Raw genomic sequence first — 20,613 nt, forward strand, 5'->3', positions numbered from 1 at the left:
AGACTGGTCCTAATCTGCAGCATGAAAAACACTGCCAAATAGCCTACCAGGTAGGGTCTGGTTCCAAAGCCTAACTCTGCCATGTCTGAGCCTTATCGAGGGCAAATGTTATAGACAGCAGGTGTGCACTGGGAGCTGTTACCTTCTCTGTGGTTCCTCACTTATAAAATAATAACTGTATTTATGCTAAAAGGTTCTTTAGAAGATTATATGAGTTTGTCCAGGGGAAGTGCTTAGAATATTGTCTGGGACACAGTAAGTACTCAAGTAAACATGTGCTACTATTTTTCAAATCAAAAACGAATAATAATGAATAAGAGGGAAACTTTTTAAGTGAGCAACAGTCAGATATAATGAAGTACACTGAAAACAAGACACGGAAGGGAGATGCTGAATTTCATATTCATGAAGAATTCTCTTAATAACCAAAAAGAGGCTTTTTTTTTTTTTGGACATAGCTTCAAGCACTGCTTACCTATGATGTCATTTCTCATTGCTTCTGTAATTGGTATCGGTTTAGCAGCATCTGGAGATATGTATTTGGTAAAAGTATTCACTGCATCTTGCTCTATACCTGCAAGGGAAGACAGGGACAATTTCAAAACCAAAAAGCAACTTGCACCAGTAACGGAACATATTCACCAACAGCAGGGCTTTGCTGTGGACCCAAGCACACACACAAATACGCAAATAGATAGTTTATTACAAATAAATATATTTGTAAATAAACTTAGGACAAAACAAGCCTCTATCACAAAGTTGCTTTTACACCCTTTGGTTGGTGGAGCAGAGGAGTTATGAGGAAGCCCCCTGCCCTCCCCACAGCTAACAAGCTCACGAGAAACAGCAAATACTTATTCTCACACACCCTCTTTCCGTATCTCCTCTCCAAAGTTGGAACCTGAAGGATTTACACAGCGGGGGCTCAAGTTATTTACAAATTCATGTTGAAAATATTTTACCAAATTTCACATTCACGAATACATTCATCTGACCTTCAACAACCCTGGAAGGTTAAAATAGTGAATCTCAAACTTTCTGTCTTGGGACTTTGAAATCTTAAAAATTACTGAGCTTCCATTTATCTGAGTTTTACCTATAGATAGTAAGGTATTGAAAATTAAGATGAAAAATTATCCAGTTTAAATGAACAATATTAAATCTGTTAAAAGTTAACATAAACACCATTTTTTAAAAATAACTATTTTCCAAACTGAAAAAATTAATAAGAGGATGACATTTTACATTTTTGCAACTCTATTTTTCTTGATAGCAAACTGTTAAGATTCTTATATCTGCTTTGGCATTCAATCTGTTGTGCTTTTCTATTTGGGTCAAATATATATAGTGCTATCAGGATATGAAAAGAAATGTATGTATATTATATATATTAGTGTGTGTGCGTATGTGTGTATATATATACACAGTGTGTGTGTGTGTGTGTGTGTGTGTATGTTGTTGTGTTAGTTGTGCAGTCATGACCCTATGGACTGTAGCCTGCCAGGCTCCTCTGTCCACGGGATTCTCCAGGCAAGAATAGTGGAGTAGGTTGCTACTTCTTTCTCCAGGGGATCATCCCAATCCAGGGTCTCCTGCATTGTAAGCAGATGCTTTACCATCCAAGCCACAAGGGAAGCCTATGTGTATACATGTGTGTATGTACAGTTTCTGTCCTGGTTCCTGGCACAGAGTTCCTAAAACCCTTGCAGCTTCCTGAGTTACAGTAGGGGCCAGAGGGGCATCATTTGTTAATCATAATAAAGCTCTTTCAAGCACAGGAAAAGTTTATGGACACCAAGTGACTTGTGCAGAGAGGGAGCTGGTTGCCAGAGAAGGAACCAGAACTCCAGCCCCACTCTCCAACCTCCAGGGAGGGTGGAGGGGGTTGTGGACCATCAAGCCAATCACCAACAGCTAATGATTTAATCAATTGTGCCTACATGATGACACCATAAAACCCTAAATGAAGCAGCTCAGAGAGCTTCTGGGTTCATGAATGTATCCATGTGCCAGAGAGGAGATCGCCCCAAACCCACAGAGACAGAAGCTCCTGCACTTCAGATCCTTCTGGACTCCACCCCGTGGACCTCTTCATCTGGAAGCTCATTTCCCTCCTTTATAATATCCTTTTACATCACTAAACATATATAACATGTTTCCCTAAGTTCTTTGAGCCTTGACAGCAAATTACCGAAAGAGGAAGAGGTAGTGGGAATCTGACCTGCGACCCATGACCGGCATCTGAAGTGGGGGACACTGTTGTGCAACTGAGCCTTTAACCTGCAGGGTCAGCACTAATTCCAGGTAGTGTGAGAATGAACACTAGGTTACAATCCAATGAGAAGGGAGAACTGCTTGATTTTGGACAGACATTGCTTTGCTGTGAACAGATAAATGGTTTTCTTTATATCAAGAATATCTGGCCTCAGAGCTGTGAAAAGGAGTATTTTAATAGCTTTCTGAACTGTGGTTATATTCTTCTTTGATCCTCCTTGTGCGTACTCAGTCATAACCCCAAGGACTGTGGCCCACGAGGCTTTTCTGTCCATGGGATTTTCCAGGCAAGAATACTGGGTAGGTTGCCATTTCCTCCTTCAGAGGGATCTTCTGGACTCAGGGATTGAACCCGTGTCTCCTGTATTGGCAGGCAGATTCTTTACCACTGCACCTCCTGGGAAGCATTCTTCTTTGATACTATATCCAAAACTTGAAAAGTGGTAGTTTCTTAAAAGTTAATCAGAATGTAGAATCAGAAACCAAATTAATAAACTGGTTATAATCTGTTACATTAGAATCTACTGGTCTATGTACCATGTTCAACGAGTTTTTTTTTAACTAATAAGTGCTTTTATAGTATCATATATTTTCAAATATTTAAAAAAATATTGGTTCACTAACTTATGAAGATCTTACAGATGTTGATAAATTGCATCATATAGTATAAAGAAAGAAATCACATCATTAATATCACCAATGATCTTTTCAGAACACTCTTTAAACCTGTCAAAGCATGTGGTAGTGAATGGAAGTTTTCCAAATTCGAAGTTTCATTTGAAAACTTACATTTTATCACTGGGCAACAACACTGCCAGCTGTTTTCCATGAAATGACAACTCATTTTACATGGCCAGAATTACTAATAACAAAACTGGACAAAAGCAGTGTAAGAAGACTATAGACCAATATCCATCATAAACACAGGTGCAAAAATGCTCGACAAAATATTAGAAAATCAAGTCCAGCAGCATAAACAGACTAATACACCACAAGCAAATGAGGCTTACTCTGGGAATGCAAGCTTATTCAGTATTTTTTTTTTTTTTAATCGATATAATCCCTCAGACAAAAGAAGGAAAACCACATGGTCATATTAAATGGCACAGAAAAAACATTTGAGAAAATTCAACACCATTCATGATTTAAACAATTATCTGTAATCTTTTAAACAACTCTCAGTAAACTTTTAAGAGAAGGGCGCTTTATCAACCTGATACAGGGCATTTACAAAATCCCATAGCTAACCTCACACTTTATGATGAAAGCCTGAGTGCTTTCTAAGATCAGGGAGAAGACAAGAATCTCAGGCAATCTACACAAAAGCTCCAAGAAATAACAAGTGAGTAAATTAAGGCACAGAACAGAAGGTCAACATATAAAAGTCAATCATATTTCTATATACTAGCAATAAAAAAACTATAGAAACAAAAACTTTCTAAACATATTATTTGTACTAGTACCAGAAAAGGGGGAATAACAAAACATTAAGGATCTGTACATTGAAAACCATACAATGCAAAAGAGAGCAATCAAAGAGGTAGGTATATGGAGCAGATTCAATCTACGGCGTTTAAGACTCAATACAGTTAAAAACGTAAATTCTCTCCAAACAGACGATGATGACTACTACTACTACTATGTTGCTTCAGTTGTGTCCGACTCTGTGCGACCCCATAGACAGCTGCCCACCAGGCTCCCCCGTCCCTGGGATTCTCCAGGTAAGAACACTGGAGTGGGTTGCCCTTTCCTTCTCCAATGCATGAAAGTGGAAAGTGAAAGTGAAGTCGCTCAGTCATGTCCGACTCTTAGCAACCCCATGGATTGCAGCCTAACAGGCTCCTCCATCCATGGGATTTTCCAGGCAAGAGTACTGGAGTGGGTTGCCATTGCCTTCTCCCACTACAAAGCTACACCACTTTAATTCCCCAGCAGCATGTGAGACAACCATGTTCATGATGCTATTCATATCAACTATAAGCTATAAAAAGCTTACACCCCTTCAGGTCAACTTCTGTTCATTTAAAAAATAACTTGTGATAGGCAAAGCTTTCTGGATTTCTCGACTGCAGATAAGGAACTGTGAACTGTAGGAGCCAGTCCAAATCAAGATGGGCAAAAGCACAAGAGAGAGAGGGCATTTACCCGAGAAAGCCCTTCACCCCCATGAGACACGAGGCTTGCACTTTCAAGGGCAGCTGCATGGGACCCAAACGGGGTAGAAATTAGACCCAAACCAGGCAGAAGGCCCTAAGAGTGTACAGTCCATGGTGTCTCAAAGAGCTGGACAAGACTGAGCGACACACACACACGGAAGGCCCTAAGAGGGCAGGGCCTGAAGAAACCAAATACACACACAAAAGGCCCTAAGAGGGCGTGCGCACGTGTGTGCGTGCACACACACACACACACACACACACACACGCACGGCCGTTAAGAGGGCAGGAGGCCCTAAGAAGGGAGACACAGACACAGACACACACATACACACACACAGCCCTAAGAGGGCAGGAGGCCCTAAGAGGGCAGGGACGCACCCTCACCCCAAGACAGAAACTTAGACACACACCCCCATCCCTCCCCTCCGCAAGATAGAAACTTAGTTTTCAGTGGTACCAGGGTAGCAATGAAGCGGGTCCTGGATGCCTGGCAAAAGCAAATACAAAAACATTCACAAAGAACCCAATCTAATTAGAGTCCCTGAAGAATTACCAAAGATAAAATTCAAAGACATATGTATTCACAGCCAAAACCCACTAAAACCACAGCCTACCAGAAGTGTGAACCTGCAGAAACAAACCCTGAATCAGATATACAAAAGCTGTAGGCACTGGGGTTATGAGATACTGAATACATGTTTAATAAATTTAAATAAATAAAAAATGGGGTCAAAAGTAGGACAGAGGGATAAAGGAACAAGAAACTAAAAAACGACCAGGCAAACCTGAAGAAAAATATTTCTAGAAATGGAAGAATTTGCTAACTTTTAGATTAAAATAACACTTTAAAAGACTGATTCAATAGCAGTTTAGATCCATTTTAAGAATCAACAAACTAAAAGATCTGAAGATGTTACTACCAATCTGAAAAAGCTACATACTACACGATTCTAAGTATGTGACATTCCAGAAAATGCAAAACTATGGAGACAAGAAAAAGATTAGTGGTGGCCAGAGTGAAATGAGTGGGTATATAGAGATAAACTGGTAGAGCACACAGGTTTTTAGGGCAGTGAAAATGCTCTGCCTGGTATCACAATGGTGGTTACAAGAGGTTATACACTTCCCCAAATTCACAGAACATGTAACACCATGCGTGAACCCGAAAGTAAACTTTGGGTAATTGTGATGCCCCCAGGTAAGTTCACTGGTTATAACAAGTGTTTCCCTCTGGTGGGGATGTTGATAATGGGGAAGGCGATGCATGTTCAGGGGGCAAAGGGTGTACAGGAAACACCTGTAGCTTCCCCTCAATTTTGCTGTGAACCTTAAAAAAAAAAAACTGCCTTAATAAAGGCTTAGTAGGGAAAAAAAAAGAAAAAAGCACACAAGGAAAAATAAAAAAAGGAATGTAGATTTGGACCTTTGAAAAACAAAGAGAAGATAAAAGAGATGATAAGCATGGGTTGGAAGCTGTCTAATCAGAATTCCAGGATAACTGAAAAATGAAGTGTGTAGCTTTCAAGCTAATAGAGAAGAAAAAGGAAAAGAGGAGCCGCAGTCCAGACTCCAGGATTTGAAGCGCAGGTCCTGCCTGATGTATGACCTGGCAGGCTCCTCGACCGTCCCAAGCCATGGCTTCCTCACATGTAAAACAGGGTGGCTGCCTACCTCACAGGGCTGCTGTGACTACTCCGTGAAATTCAAGTACAGCCCCTGACACAGAACCCGACTGATGCGCCCTGCTTTCAATTAACAAATAACTTTACCTGAAAAGTTCAGTAAAAGAGCAAGAAAACTAAGATTGAGGCTGACATTAGCCTTTTTGGATAAGGATTTGATTTCAAAATCTGTGATGACCCTGGACCCTTCTTCATTTGTTAATTCTTATTTCTTTTTCTTAGGGGGTCGGCCCTTCTGTTCTTTTTTCATACACAATCCTATTCTAAAACTCCCAAATTTGGGAGAAAATTACTCTAACCCTTTTAATCCCCATTCAAGTTCCACTTTTAAGTAGATTTTTAAAAATATATTTATTTTTATCTATTTGGTTGCAACAGATCTTATTGTGGCATGTGAGATCTTTAGCTCCTCAACCAGGGATTGGACCCAGGCCCCATGCATTTGGTTTCTGCAATCTTAGCCACTGGACCACCAGGGAAGCCCATAAATAGACTGTAAAAACAAACAAAAACAGGATAAAGAGAGACACCACCACACACTTACTTTTCATTAATTTTCCTGATAATTCCTTCAGTGGAGAAGATGGACTACTTCTACTGGCTACCATGAGCCTGGAGGACTCCTGGGTTTCCAGGGAGCCCCGGTGAGTTCCTGTCCTGGCTGTCTCCAGGTGGAGCGAATGGGCACGGTCACTCTCCTGGGAAAGCAAGTGGTTCTGGGAGTTGCTAGTTCTAGTATTTAAGTCAATTCCTTCCAGCTGGGCTGAGCCAGAATCCTCCAGCCTCCTGTTAAGAGACTCGGTTACAAAAGCTGCTGTGGTTTCGGGCTTTTTAGATGGAGAGACAGGTTCAGCCAATGAGCTCTGCTTCACCGTGTTCAGGCTGTGTGCTCTTATTCGGGACCAAGTTGTGGAGTGAAAACTTTCAGCCTCCAACCAAAACTTAACCAAATGCTCCATTCTCCGAAGTTCCATGAATTGAATGAAATAAGGGAGGACCATGGTGTCATGCAAGACTTGCTCAAGGGTCTTTGAAAGACTTGATTTGGCCTCCTGAGTCTGGTAGTCCAGACAAGATCTGCCTAAAAGAAGAAAAGAGTTAGCAGTTCAGTAACAGATAACAACAGCTAAAGCTTATTTAAATTACTAGAAGGGTCTTCGTTACTTGATTAATCAATCCTCTCATCTCTTTTCATGGCAATTCAAATCATGTAAATTCTTAAGGGAAAAAAATCTTATGATACAGGTTCCAAAGGAAAAAAAGACCAATAAAAATATCTTAAAAGTTCAATCTCATTAAAAATCTCAGAAAAACAAATTAATATATACCATTTTTGGCTATCAAACTGAAAGATGGGTTTAAAAAAAAGAACAAGAACTAACAAAGGCATAGCAAAACAGATGATTAAAAATGTAAAATGACAAAATCTTTTTGGAGGATTCAGTAACAGCAAAGCCTTAGCCATCAGGGTAATTTTCAATCCAGTAACTTTTTCTAGGACCTTATCCTGAGGAAAAATTGTGGATATAGCTAGAAAGATATTATGAACTCTTAGCCTCATTTATAACAGAATAGTTAGATCTGGGATTTTATCTTGAAAAATAAAACCAAACTTAATAAAACAAAGTTTATTTCACATTTAACTAAATTTAGGTTATGACTATAAACACAAGCTAATTATTAGAAGAAAGAAAAAACTAAGAAAATATTAACTTTCACAGCACGACACAGAGAGACTCATTTTTATAAAAATAACTGAGGGCCTCATCTGCTTTTCAAAAGGGCTTTTCTTCACCCGTTGTTGTTTCTTCTGAAGCACTTCATGTACCACCCCTGCTGACTGTCCTGACTTCAGTGTTAACTAGTCCACTGTTGTCAACATCTCTTTAATGAACTTCAGGAAACCTCGAGCCTCTTGGAGAAGGAAATGGCAACCCACTCCAGTATTCTTGCCTGGAGAATTCCATGGACAGAGAAGCCTGTCGGGCTGCAGTCCGCGGGGTCACAGAGTCGGACACGACTGAGCGACTAACATACACATGCCCAGTCTCCTCTGCGGTATCAAGATCACACTAAGACACTGACACAATTCATCCGTCTTATCCAGACCTCCCCAGTTTCACCAGTACTCACTGGATGCGCATTTAGTTCTCCGTGTTTCTATCATGCGAGTCGACTTGTATAAACATTAAGACAGAGAACAGCTCCAGTGACACAAGGATCCCTTCGTGAGGCCTTTTATAACCAGCTGCCATCCCTAACCATTGGCCAACACTCATCTACCTGTTCTTCATGTCTATCATTTTGTCATTTCAAGAACTGTCTCGAATATATTCTCTCTCAATATATATTGTCTCTCAATATAATTCCCTTGAAATTCATCCAAGCTGCTATGTATAAACAGGAGTGGCTATTTCTCTGCATCTACATTAACATTCCAATTATCAAGCTTTAAATACTTGCTAACGTGTTGGGAGAACATAAACTCATTATTTTAATACGCACTGCACTCAGTATTAGTGCAGTGAGGCATCCTTTTCACACATTCAGTGGCCAAATGTATTTCTTCTTCTGGAAATGGCCCATTATTCTACCGGGCATGCTTTTTATATTTACAGAAGGACAATATGGAGCCATCCATTACACTAGCTGTTAGTCCAGTTTAAACATTTTATTTCAAAGCCCCAGCCAATGATACGGGTCAGTATCCTCTGGCAGGAACTTCACACTTTATACTCAAATCCCTTTTCCTAGAAGTTAACAAAAACTGAGAGTCACTCACCCAGGTCCCCAAAGTGAGCAGCCTCCATGTGGCTGGGCTGTTTCTTAAGTGTTGCGGTCCTGCTACTTGAAAAGGAGTCCATGTTGGCAGAAATGGCATTGATTGCAACGTGACTTGGTCCCGCAGCCTCCAGCAAGGCATGATTTTTAGTGCTTTTTTGTGGGGAATGTACGGATATTGAAGCTATAATTTTTCAAAAAATTGTTAAAAATTAAACACAATTTGATAGTCTAAAACTGTCTCCTAAAAGGGCTTTAAGGAACTTTAAAAATTACATTTTGTAACACCTCTCTTGAGTAAGCATATATACTCAACAAAAAATTCTTACGGAACAATATGTAATTAACCTCCAATCAAAATAAATAAATTTTTATTTAAAAAAATTATTACGGAAAAGGTCAATTAACCAAGCAGCAGAAAACTGGAAAGAAATTCCCTATTACTTATATGTAACTCTCAAAATACTGTGCCAAAAGTGGAACTTAGAGATCTTTCTTTGAGAAAGTTCTTTTTGAGAACCTCTAGTGTACCAAAGGCAGCAAACATCCTGAAATATGGACCTTTTTCAATTTCTTAATCCTAGCTTGCTGGCAAGTGACAAATTCCAAAATAAAATTTTAGATTATCAAAAGAATTAGAACAATACTCTTCAGTATTGCTTATTTTATTTTTTAACTGAGTAACACAATTCTGTTTATTTTACTTTTTACTTTTTAACTGAGTAACAAAATATAGAACAGTCTTTTGGACTCTGTGGGGGGGGGGATGATTTGGGAGAATGGTATTAAAACATGTATAATATCATATAAGAAACAAATCGCCAGTCCAGGTTCGATGCAGGATACAGGATGCTTGGGGCTGGTGCACTGTGATGACCCAGAGGGATGGTATGGGGAGGGAGGTGGGAGGAGTGTTCAGGATGGGGAACACGTGTATACCCGTGGTGGATGCATGTTGATGTATGGCAAAACCAATACAATATTGTAAAGTTAAAAAAAAAAAAAAAAAGAAACAAAAAAAAAGTATGCTTATTTTACTTTTTAACTGAGTAACAAAATTTCACCATCTAATAAAAACTGATTAAAGTTCAAGCTGCTTAAAGATAAAGCACACTTAAAAATTCACAAAATATATTTTCTTTAAAGAAATATTAATATCCTGTTAACTTCAGGATAAAGAGGAACTCATCAAATTCACATGGTCAAAGTAACCCTATGAATTCATTGCTACAGCTAAATTAAATTCCACTCATCCCACTTATTCCACACAAATATCAAAAGACTCTCATGAAAGGTCTTTAAGAGGTTTTGGTTTATTGCACTGAACCAACACGGAATCCACCTGACTTTAAATTATCAGAAACAAGCAAAGAATAAGGGTGTGAGGTACCCTACTTATTCCCTAATCTACAAATCTTGTAAGTTATAATCAGTGTCCCTCTCACAAATTGAGCATGTGGAGTTAATACTCAATGCTAGCCACACAACATGCAAACATTTATAAGAAAAATCTAAAGAATAGCAATCTACAGTATTTGTGTAAATAAATTACATCTATGAAAATTATGTACCACGGACATGGACGTAATTTTCATTACAATTTTCCCATTCCAAAATTTTAGTACATTGACATAATGAAATTCGTCAAAACTACACCTGAGATTACAGTCTAAAAAAAAGCAGGCTCTTACCTACAAATAAGGACAATATATTAATTCCAATAACGAACTCTGAATAAATTTTAAGTTAGGGCCATTCGTTCAAAGTAATAAAGTGAAAACAGTAAGCATTCAGATCCCAGATAAACCTCAGAAAACCAGGCTTTATAAGTCAGTGGTCAGACTGCTCAGTAAAGAGTATTTTCTGCTTTTAATTTTTTAAAATAAAATCAATCAATTGCTTTTAGGGAATCACTGAAATGTGTGATTAGCAAGGAGGACCCTGGTTCCCTGGAATCACCAGGAGAGCCAATGAATGCTCAGTAAAAGCCTAGCATATGCTGGGTGTTGAAAGATACATCAATTAACAGGGAAATAAGTCACAATCATGAGTAATTATAAAAGAAGGCAGAGAGGACCAACAAGAAGGGAGAAGGCAACAGGATTAAAGAGCTCATAACTGTGAAGCACTGACTCACCTTTGACTGACTTGACATCTGGGGTCTTCTCCTGCTCTTTGCTTTTCACTGGAAGAGAGGAGGGCAGCATGATCAACTTCTTCAGCCCAATGCCCCCTCCACTAAAACTCAGGCCAGCTCTATTCCAATAGGTGAATGTGTTCAAAGTTCTACACAAAAGGACGAGCCGCCCTGGAGCAGGGCAGGACAGCTGTCGGGGAAGTTTCTCTTAGAAGCAACCTCTGAATGGCACTTGATCAAGAAGGCTGAGTGCTTAAGGAGAGATGAGGTCAGGACACCTAGGTTCAAATTTGGGCTCTCCCATGTGATCCTGGACCAGTTACTTTAATTCTCAGGGTCTCAATTTCCTTGATTTACAAAACCTGGTCATTCTTATGAGCTAGTAAAGAGTTATTTCAACAGGGAGGATTTCAACTTTGGTCTGTGGGACCAGAGAAATCACTCTTCTACCCTTGGTTAGGGCGTCCCTTGTAGCTCAGTAAAGAATCTGCCTGCAGTGCAGGAGACCTGGGTTCGATCCCTGGGTCAGGAAGATCCCCTGGAGAAGGAAATGGCAACCCACTCCAGCATTCTTGCCCGGAAAATCCCACGGACAGAGGAGCCTGGTGGGCTGCAGTCCATGGGGTCGAAAAGAGTTGGGCACAACTGAGCGACTAACACTTACCCTTGGTTAAAAGCCTGCAGAATGACTGTGTGATTAAGATAACGTGTGTAAATGAATGTCTCAGAGGCACCTCCCACCCCATACACCAGAACTCAACATGTACATTCCCAGCGACGTCTCTCAGTACCCATCCCCATGTTGGGGTGACTGGTGTTTGCAGCTGCATCTGCCAACTGACTCCATCTCCCTGTTGAAACGTGAAACTTGGCATGGCTTCCGTGAAACTCCACTCCTCGTTTTCCAGGGGCTCCTTCTCAGCTTATCCCTGGCCGACTTCTCCTCCGCCAGCTGGGAGTTTCTCAGGGACAAGATTGGTCCCCCTTCTCTCCACTCTACTTACATATGTACTTCCTTGCTGATCTCAGCTATTCTTCAGGCTTTCAATACCACAGACATGCTGTAACTCCCAAAGTACTCTTTCTAGTCTGAGTACCTTTTGATCTCAAATTCATAGTTAACTACCTTTCTGCCATCTTCCATAATTCCACTGCCTAAATGGGACATACCATCTTTCCCCAAACCTGCTCCTAAATCAATCTTTTTCTCCTCTCATAAATAATTCCACTGCCCACTAGCTTCTCAGGCCAAAACTCTGGGAGTCATCTTCCACTGTCTCTTGATCACCTCCAAACCACTTCTAAGAACAACTGGTTCCACCACCAAGTACCTTAGAGGTATATTTTATTATATGCAAACTTTAAATTTTGATGTAGTCAAACTTACATTATGTGGATTGATTTCTCCTAAGTCTTATTTCTTACCCCTATATTTTCTTCTGTATGATTTCAAACTTTGCTTTTTCAAATTCTGGGCTCCAACTCACCCAGCATTTATTTCTGTATTATCAGGGATAGCAAACTACAGCCCAAGGGCCAAGTCCAGCCCACCACCAGTTTTTCATAGTGTTTCTGTATAGTCTGTGGCTACAAGGATAGAGGAGAGTGAGGCCAACCAAATAGCCTTCAAAGCCTACAATATTTACTATGTGTTTTTTTACAGAAAAAGTTTGCTGACCCCCTGATGTACATAATGAGGAAGTCTTAATTTTTCTTTTCTTTTTTTTGGGGGGGCCAGTGAGATAATAAACATAATTTATTGATTAGTCCAATCTTTCCCAAATGAATAGGAACTCTTTACATACTACATTCCCATACATACGTGGGTCTGTTTCTGGGCCTACTGCTGTAATTACTAACTATGTAATAGGCTCTGGCAGAGCCAAGCCCTCTATCATATTCTTTTTTCAAAACTATCTTTCATATTAATTGTAGGACCAACTTGTCCTGATCCTAAAACACTCATGGTAATTTCTTTTTAAACATTAAGCACTGACCTGATCAATCTGGGGAAGGGTTCACGTCTTTCTGGTACTGAGTCTTTCTATTCATGAACGTAGTATACCTCTACTTATTTGGGTCTCCTTTTAGGTCCACTTATATTTTGTAAACTCCATAGAGATTTTGGTCATTTATTTTTACTGGCTACAGGGATACAACTGAGTTTCAAATACTTATTCTAATGATATATGTGTAAATTTTCTTAAACTTTCTCTGTACAGAATCATATTATCTATGAATAATGACTCTTGTTCCCTTTCCCTCACAAAACTTTTCCATTTTTTTCATGTGTGTGCTATTGTGACGACAATGTTAGTTTTCTTTTTGTTTGTATAACCCTGATCTATATTCTCATCCTTTTAACTTTCCTATGCTCTTTTAACATTTAAACAGTATAGATTAGGAAACCAATCTGAAGATAACCATCTCTTTATTGTCCAGGTCACTCATTTCTGTTTTCCAAAAAAGAATGTTCTTAAAACTCAATTACAACTACACACCTGTTGACATCTCCTAGTAATTTCTGTTTATTTTACTTTATATATTTTGAAACTGATTTTAGGTGCAAACCAGTTCAGAATTTTATCTTCCTAGTATTCTATTCATTTTACCATAGTTTACAGACTTTTTTTTAGCCCTAATAGTATGTTATGCTTTAAAGTATTTCAACTACTTCACAAGCTTTCTTCTCTTTGAATCCATTTATTTTCAATTTCTCTATGTCTTTATGTTTTTGTTGTGTTTCTGGTAAATAGCTGGATTTTCGATTATTATCCAACCCAAGTCATTACTTTTTAGTCCACCTTTCAATGGACTTTTACTAGATTTTCAGCCATCGAGACTTTATTTACATTTATTGTCGTTTATTTCTACCACCTTATTTTGCACTACTGACTCTTCCTGTATTTTTTTTAATTATTATGAAACATTTAAAACAGAGGCAAGACAGGTTTAACAAATCTTAACTTTACACCATATTTGCTTCAGAAAAATTTTTAAAGGAAATAAAACATTGCAGGTACAACTAAAGTCCCTCTGTGACCTCATTCCCTTTCTCCCTAGAGAAACAATTTCAGAAAGTGAGTGTTTAAGGTTTCCATCCACACTTTTACTATTTAACATATTTATGTTAAGCAATATATAGCATTGTTTGAAAGTTTTAAACAAGTGGTTGTACCAATTGCCATTTCCAGCAGCAGCATATCCTAATTAAATCTTGATACAGTCAGGCTTTAATCTCAACTCCTAAGTCTTTTCAAGAACTCCACTCCTGCAAGTAACATTTCTTTTCTGTATCATTTTCTCTCTTTCTACTGAGTTCTTTCTATCAGCCGACAAACAAGCTTAGCATCTTTTATTTTAAAAATAACAACAAAAAACACCCCTTACTCTAAAGGCCCCTTTCAGTTATTGGCCTTGTTTTTCCCTCTTAACTGCAAATTTTCTTGGTTATTCTTTTTACTTTCCCCACTTCACATTCTCCCCTCAACCCGTTCCACCGATACTACATTTATAAAAGTCATCAATTACTTCCATGTTATCAAAATTAACAGCTATTTCTATTTACCTCAACCTTGTAAGTGTCATTAAATACAATACTCCCTACTTTTTGAACTACTATCTTCTCTTAGCTTTCAAGACACTCCAATCCTGTATCACTTGGCATTTTCTTTTGAGTCTCCTTTGCCAACGGCTCATGTTCCTCAACTTAACTTCTAAAAGCTCAATTAACTCCAGCGCTCTCTCCTGGTCTACAGTATGGCAGGAAATGCTACCTCCCACTGAACTCATTCTCCCCTTCTTAGCAAGAGGGCTGTAGCCTGGCACACAGCTGGCTAGCTTCTCTCCATTTCCCAAAGCCCTTAAGTTAGCTGGGACCACATGACTAGGTTCTCAGCAATTAAATGTGAACAGGAGCAGTATGTGCCATTTCTGGCCAAAGCTTCTCTTTTCCCTTATCATGGGTCAGAAAGCTGACAGAAAGGGCTATGGACCTGGCTTTATAACATGCAATATACCTTAAGAGAAAGAGGAATAAGACAATAGTAGGAAAATGATCCCTGAATGGTCAGGAAGGAAAGCGACCTGGTGACGAGGGAACTGGACTGTTATTACGCAAGAGAGAAATAAAGGCCTATCTTGTTTGAGCCATTGTACTCTGTGTCTCTGTCATGGAAGCTTAGCCTTTCAACGTAACTAATTCATATATTGTATGTCTTCCCTAGATGATCTCACCCAGTCCTATGTCTTTAATCATTATTTATGCAAAATACTTTTAAATTCAGATAGAGAACTCAAGTTCTGAGCTCTTTCCAGAACTACAGACTAGTACATCCAACTGCCTCCTTGACAGATCCACATGGACTCACAACAACTGAAGGAGAACTCTGGATTCTTCCTACCCCACGCTCTGAGTTTTCCACAGCTTTCCCAGTTTTCCTTCACTCCAGTCATTTACTCAAGCCATGCTTTCTCTATCTCCAAGACAACCCCATTGCCCTCTTCTCTAGGTCCTTAAACTGCAGCCTTCTGTCTGTCCTTGAACAAAGCCAGCTCACTCCTACCTCAGGACATTTGTTCTACCAGTTCCCTCCAGCAAGAATACAGTTCCTTTCACCTTTGCAAGGCTGGCTCTTTCCTCATTGAGACTCAGTTTAAATACCATCTTCCCAGACAAGCCTACCCTCTCTATCCAAATACAAACTGCCATCTGGTAAGCTGCCCTATATCATTGTTTAAATTCCCTGCACAGCATTTATTACCTTCTGGAATTTTTCTTATTTTCATTCACTTACTCAACAGATATTTACTAAATTCCTAACTATATCCCAAGCACTGATCTAGACTTGAGGGTACGGCCATGAACAAAAGTAAGCTTCCTTCCTAATAAAACACATGAGTCAGCAGATGGTGATAAACGCTACAGAAAAAAAAAGCAGGGCCACAGGAAGGGACTGTAGGAGCTGGGGGCTGCAATCTTCAGCAGGCTGGTCAGAGAACCCTTCACTAAGATGTCAATTAATCAAAACCCTGCAGGAGAAGGGGGAAGAAAATAGGCTTGCCTCTGTAGGAAGAGGTTTCCAGTCAGAGGGAACAAGTGCAAAGGCCCTGAGGTGGGAATGTATATGACAACAAGGTGGCCAACATACATAGAAGAGTGCTGGAGAAAGGGAGCAGATGAACACAGAAGAGAAACAGGACCTAGATTATGTAGGGCCATGCACAGGAAACCACCAAGGGCATCTGAACAGAGGTGTGGTATAATGCTGTTTGAAAACACACCAGGGGGATCAAAAATGGAGGAAGGGAAACCAAATTGAAGCCTAAAGCAAAATAACGCTGTTTCCTTGATCTTCATAAAATCGGCTTCCTCTTGACATTTAAGCTGAGATCTGAATGACATCCCCTCAGAGGACTTCACTAACCACCCAAACTAAACAGAAATGCCAGGGTGTTCACGGTCAGGGATGGTGAGAAGTGACTGGATTTGGGCTATATTCTGGGGATGACCTAAAAGATTTGCTGATGGATCAGATATAGAGTAGAAGAGAAAGAGGTTGAAGAAAGTACTAAAGTTTTAGCCTGAGCAATTAAAAGGCTAGAAATGCAATTTATCAAGATACTGAAAAATAGATGAAGAAAGGCTAAATCTAAAGTGAAATTTTAGATACAGTAAGTTGTTTATCAGTTGACCTCTTAGACATCTATTGTTGTTTAGTCACTCAGTCGTGTCTGACTCTTTGCAACCCCAAGGACTGTAGCCCACCAGGCTCCCCTGACCATGAGATTTCCCAGGCAAGAATACTGGCATAGGCTGCCATTTCCTCCTCCAGGGGATCTTCCTGACCCAGGGATTGAATCCATATCTCCTGCACTGCAGGTGGATTCTTTACTGCTGAGCCACCTGGGAAGCCCAGACATCTATTGAGTAGAGGTAAAAAGTGGACCAACAGCTGGATATGGAGTCCGGATTCAGGAAAGAGAATCCAAGCTGGAGATGTAAATCTGGGAGTCATCGGCAAATAGGTGGTATTTAAAAATGGTATTTAGAAACTGGATGGGAGCCCTAAATAGGACCATTTCCAGTTTCTATTCTTGCTACATCCAGTCTCCAAAAAACATCTAGAATGATCTTTACAAAGCAAAATGAGATCAAATCACTTCTCTTTAAAATTTTAAAATATTGTCTCTGCACTTGGAATAACACCTTGCCGTGACCTACAAAGCTCTGAATCATCTGATCCTTGTGTACCTCTCTGAACTGCAGTCACAGTGGGCTTCTTTTCTCTCTTGAAGGACATCAAACTCTTGCCATCCAGCCTTTGAACACTATTCCCTGTGCCTGGAATGCTCTTCCCTGGCCTCTATACATTACCTCTTGCTGTTCTTTCAGCTCTAAGTTTCAAGGTTGTCTGCTGAGGCCTTTGACTAACATCAAATTGAAATATGTCTCTTCTCTCAACCTCTCTCTTTCATAACTCTTTACTCAATTTGTAAACAGAGAGAGGGAGAGGTTTATTGTCTACCCCAGCAGACAACAAGCTCCTTGGAAATACGGATTTTTGTCTTGTGCAGTGCTCAATACTGAGGGCCTAGCACAGTACCTGGCAAAGAGCAGACATTCAAAAGTATTTGCTGAATAAATAGACAACAGGCTATGTGCAACCTGCAATTCGCCTCATTATACCATTGTACATAGAACACTCCTTACCCTAAAAAAAACCCCAAAAACCAACCATTTCAACACTGTCAAACAAATTAGAGAGCTATCAACCATACCAAAGTACCTTACCAACACAGCTTCCTTGTACCATTTTACCACTTTCATTCATTCAGAGTGGTTTTCATTCATTCATCATGGTTTCATTCACTGATCACATGGCATCAGTTACTAAAACTCCGTGTGTACTTAAAAGGAATTCTTTATAGAGTTGAATGGGGTCTTTAGGAATCATCGAATTCTCAGCTGAGAGGAAAGTGGGTCAACATTTTTCTGCCCCAGATGACAGACTCAGTAGCAGAGCTGCCACATAAACCCAAGTCTGATTTAGTTTAGTGCTTTCCCCAAATCTGTATTTGTCTGGGAAATTTTCCCTGAAGCAACAAGAATCGATACAAGAATCACTATCATCCCCAAAGACCCACATTCTTCCACCCTGGATACGTACCCGTAACGAAATGCCAATAACCTTACCCAGACTCAAAAGGAAGTTGCCTCTACTCAAAAAACTGGGCAGCTACTACTACTAAAAACCAGAAATATCAATATAAGCAGTTTGTCTATAAAGTTAGGATTCCAGCAGCAAGTAAACTTGCTAAGTCATCAAAAGGACTCTTCTTTATTAGGGAACTTCTAGCCGTAAGTTATGTCATGTCATTTTATGAACAGCAGAACCCCCCTCCCCCCCCATAAAGGGGAAACTGGGAAAGAGCACTCGTTGAGAAAACAATTTTTTCACGTGTTGCTTTTAGACACAAACCCCTCGATATTCTGAAAAGTCCGAGACTTCCGTAATACTGAAGAAATTTCCATTTTCTGGTATAAATGCACCACCCCCACCCCACCCCCCGCGAAAAGCTGTGTCTGCAGAAGGCATGCCCCAAGCGGGTCCCGGTACACACTTCGGGACCGGCCGGCGTTCGCCCGCGAGGAGGCCCAGCTCCTTCCCACAAGCCCGCCGGCCCGGCGCGCAGGCCGTCCCATCGCGCGGAAGCCAAGGCCTCGCTGCCCGAGGGCCCGCCACCCGCCGCCCCAAGCCCGGCCCCGCGCCCCTCGCTACCTTTCCGCCGGAAGAAGGACATGGCGGGGCCCGGGTCGGGGCGGAGGGCGCGGGGGGACTGCCGCGGGGAGGGCCCGGCTCCCCTCATTCAGTAACCGGCCCGGACTTCCGGGTCCGCAGCGGCCGCCGCGCTAGCCCAAAAGGAGACTCGTCTTCCGGGTGTGGGCCCCACCGCCTCCTCGAGACGCGCGGGCAGCTCCTGCCGCCATGTTACCAAGCCGCCCGCCCGGAGTTCCGGTCCTTCGCCGCGCGGGGCTTCACGGGAGGCCGCGCGCCGGCCCCGCCCCCTGCCACGCCTCCTCGCCTCCTCCCGCGGCTGGGCCTCCTCCAGCCGCTGGGCCAGCGCCCGCGCTGCCCGCGCGACCCGCGCGCTGCCTGCACCCTGCCCTGAACCCCGCGTCTCTCCTGTTCCTGGGCGGTGCGAGGGTGGCCCCTGGCGAGCCCCTGACCCGGCCGAGTGTGGCCCGCACCCCGCGCTCCTAGGGATCGGACCCTGGCATGGATCTCGGGATGCGGACTGGGTCCCAGGATGCGGACTCGAGGCACCACCTGTCGCCGCGTCTTCGGCCGTGGAGGAGGTGCGTTGGGCTTATTATAAGACGCGATCGCTGAGAACGCTCAGCTCTGAAAGGACAGCAACATAAAAACCTCTCCAGTTTTTACCGGGAGGACTCCAAGGATCATCCTTCTAGCCTCCTTCAAATGCCATTTTCCTAGGAACCTCTGACCTCCCTCGACCCTAGAAGCAGAGACGAACCTCCCACCCGTGGGGCCTCTCCCACAGGACTGGGAATCCCTGTAGCCTCGTTCGTGTGCGGTGGAGAAGCCTGGAAAAAAGTGGCAAATCAATAAATGGGTTTTTCAGTCAGTGAAGTCCATCAAGTGATGGACAGAGCAACGGAGGTCCAGAGAGAAGAGGCAACTGGTCCAAAGTTATTCAGGGTGTCGGTGTTGAGACTAGAACCCGGGGTCTAGTCACGATATAATCAGAGCAGGTTGATAGATTTGTTTGAGTTTGGTCCCTGAGTGGGGAAAATCCCCTGGAGGAGGGCATGGCAACCCACTCCAGTATTCTTGCCTGGAGAATCCCATGGACAGAGGAGCCAGGCGGGATACAGTGCGTGGGGTCGCAAAGTCGGACACGACTGAGCGACCAAACCACAGGGGCATGTGCGGTAATGACAGCGGACATGTATGGAAAGGTCACTGTGCGCAGGTGCCAAGCCCTCCGGACACATGACGACCCTTGGGGAGTCTTGGTGGGAGAACCAAGCGCAAAGAGATAACCTGCCCAAGGTCACGGCCTCACCAGAGGCGAAGTGTGTGGGACCTCAGACCTAGAGAGTAGGCTTCAGAGGTCTTCCTGGGTAAGGACAGTGTCCGGGCAGGAGCAAGAGGCTGCCCCGTCTCCGGGCGTCCGAATGTGTCCTCCCTGACCTGAGCAGGTGCTAGGAATGGACCTCTGTCTGACCGCGGAGTCTTCAAGGGGTCCGAGCGGCTCCCCCACTGATCAGAAGGGCGCTGACCCCAGCCTGGCGCAGGGGAACCACTCTCTAAGGTCTGTGGTGGATGAAACCCGGGGCCCTGCCCCCTTTTCCGGGAAGGGGAGTTGGGCTGACGTCCAGGGCCACCCCAGTGGGGCGGGGGTGGGTCTCTGGGTTCCCGGCTTGGTCGGTGTAAGCGGTGAGGGACTTCCAGCAGGAGTCTGAGGGCGAGGCGGCTGCACTCCAAGCACAAGAAGTGCGGCGCCCTCCCTCGGGAGTCCAAATCGAGGAGTGCAAGGCATGCCTCCAGTATCT

General features: G+C 42.2%; 1 protein-coding gene across 6 annotated transcripts in view; it reads right to left on the reverse strand.

Annotated features, from left to right (window-relative positions):
* Positions 1–19,081, reverse strand: part of AKAP10 (A-kinase anchoring protein 10) — a 41,256-nt gene extending 22,175 nt beyond the window's left edge. For 4 of the 6 annotated variants that reach the window (XR_008713021.1, XM_055576390.1, XM_055576394.1 and 1 more), the window contains exons 1-5: positions 18,815–19,081; positions 11,034–11,081; positions 8,898–9,080; positions 6,660–7,196; positions 476–574 (exon numbers count right to left, since the gene is read on the reverse strand). Coding sequence is in view for 5 of the 6 variants with exons in the window: in XM_055576390.1 (XP_055432365.1) it covers positions 476–574; positions 6,660–7,196; positions 8,898–9,080; positions 11,034–11,081; positions 18,815–18,902 (955 nt within the window). In the remaining variant the exon portion in view is untranslated. Of the gene's footprint in view, positions 1–475; positions 575–6,659; positions 7,197–8,897; positions 9,081–11,033; positions 11,082–11,697; positions 12,006–18,814 lie in introns of those variants that run through there. The other 2 variants (XM_055576392.1, XM_055576391.1) reach the window with 2 other exon arrangements.
* Positions 19,082–20,613: the final 1,532 nt, after the last annotated feature.

This window comes from Bubalus kerabau, chromosome 4 (genome assembly GCF_029407905.1).
Source record: "Bubalus kerabau isolate K-KA32 ecotype Philippines breed swamp buffalo chromosome 4, PCC_UOA_SB_1v2, whole genome shotgun sequence".
NCBI lineage: Eukaryota > Metazoa > Chordata > Mammalia > Artiodactyla > Bovidae > Bubalus > Bubalus kerabau.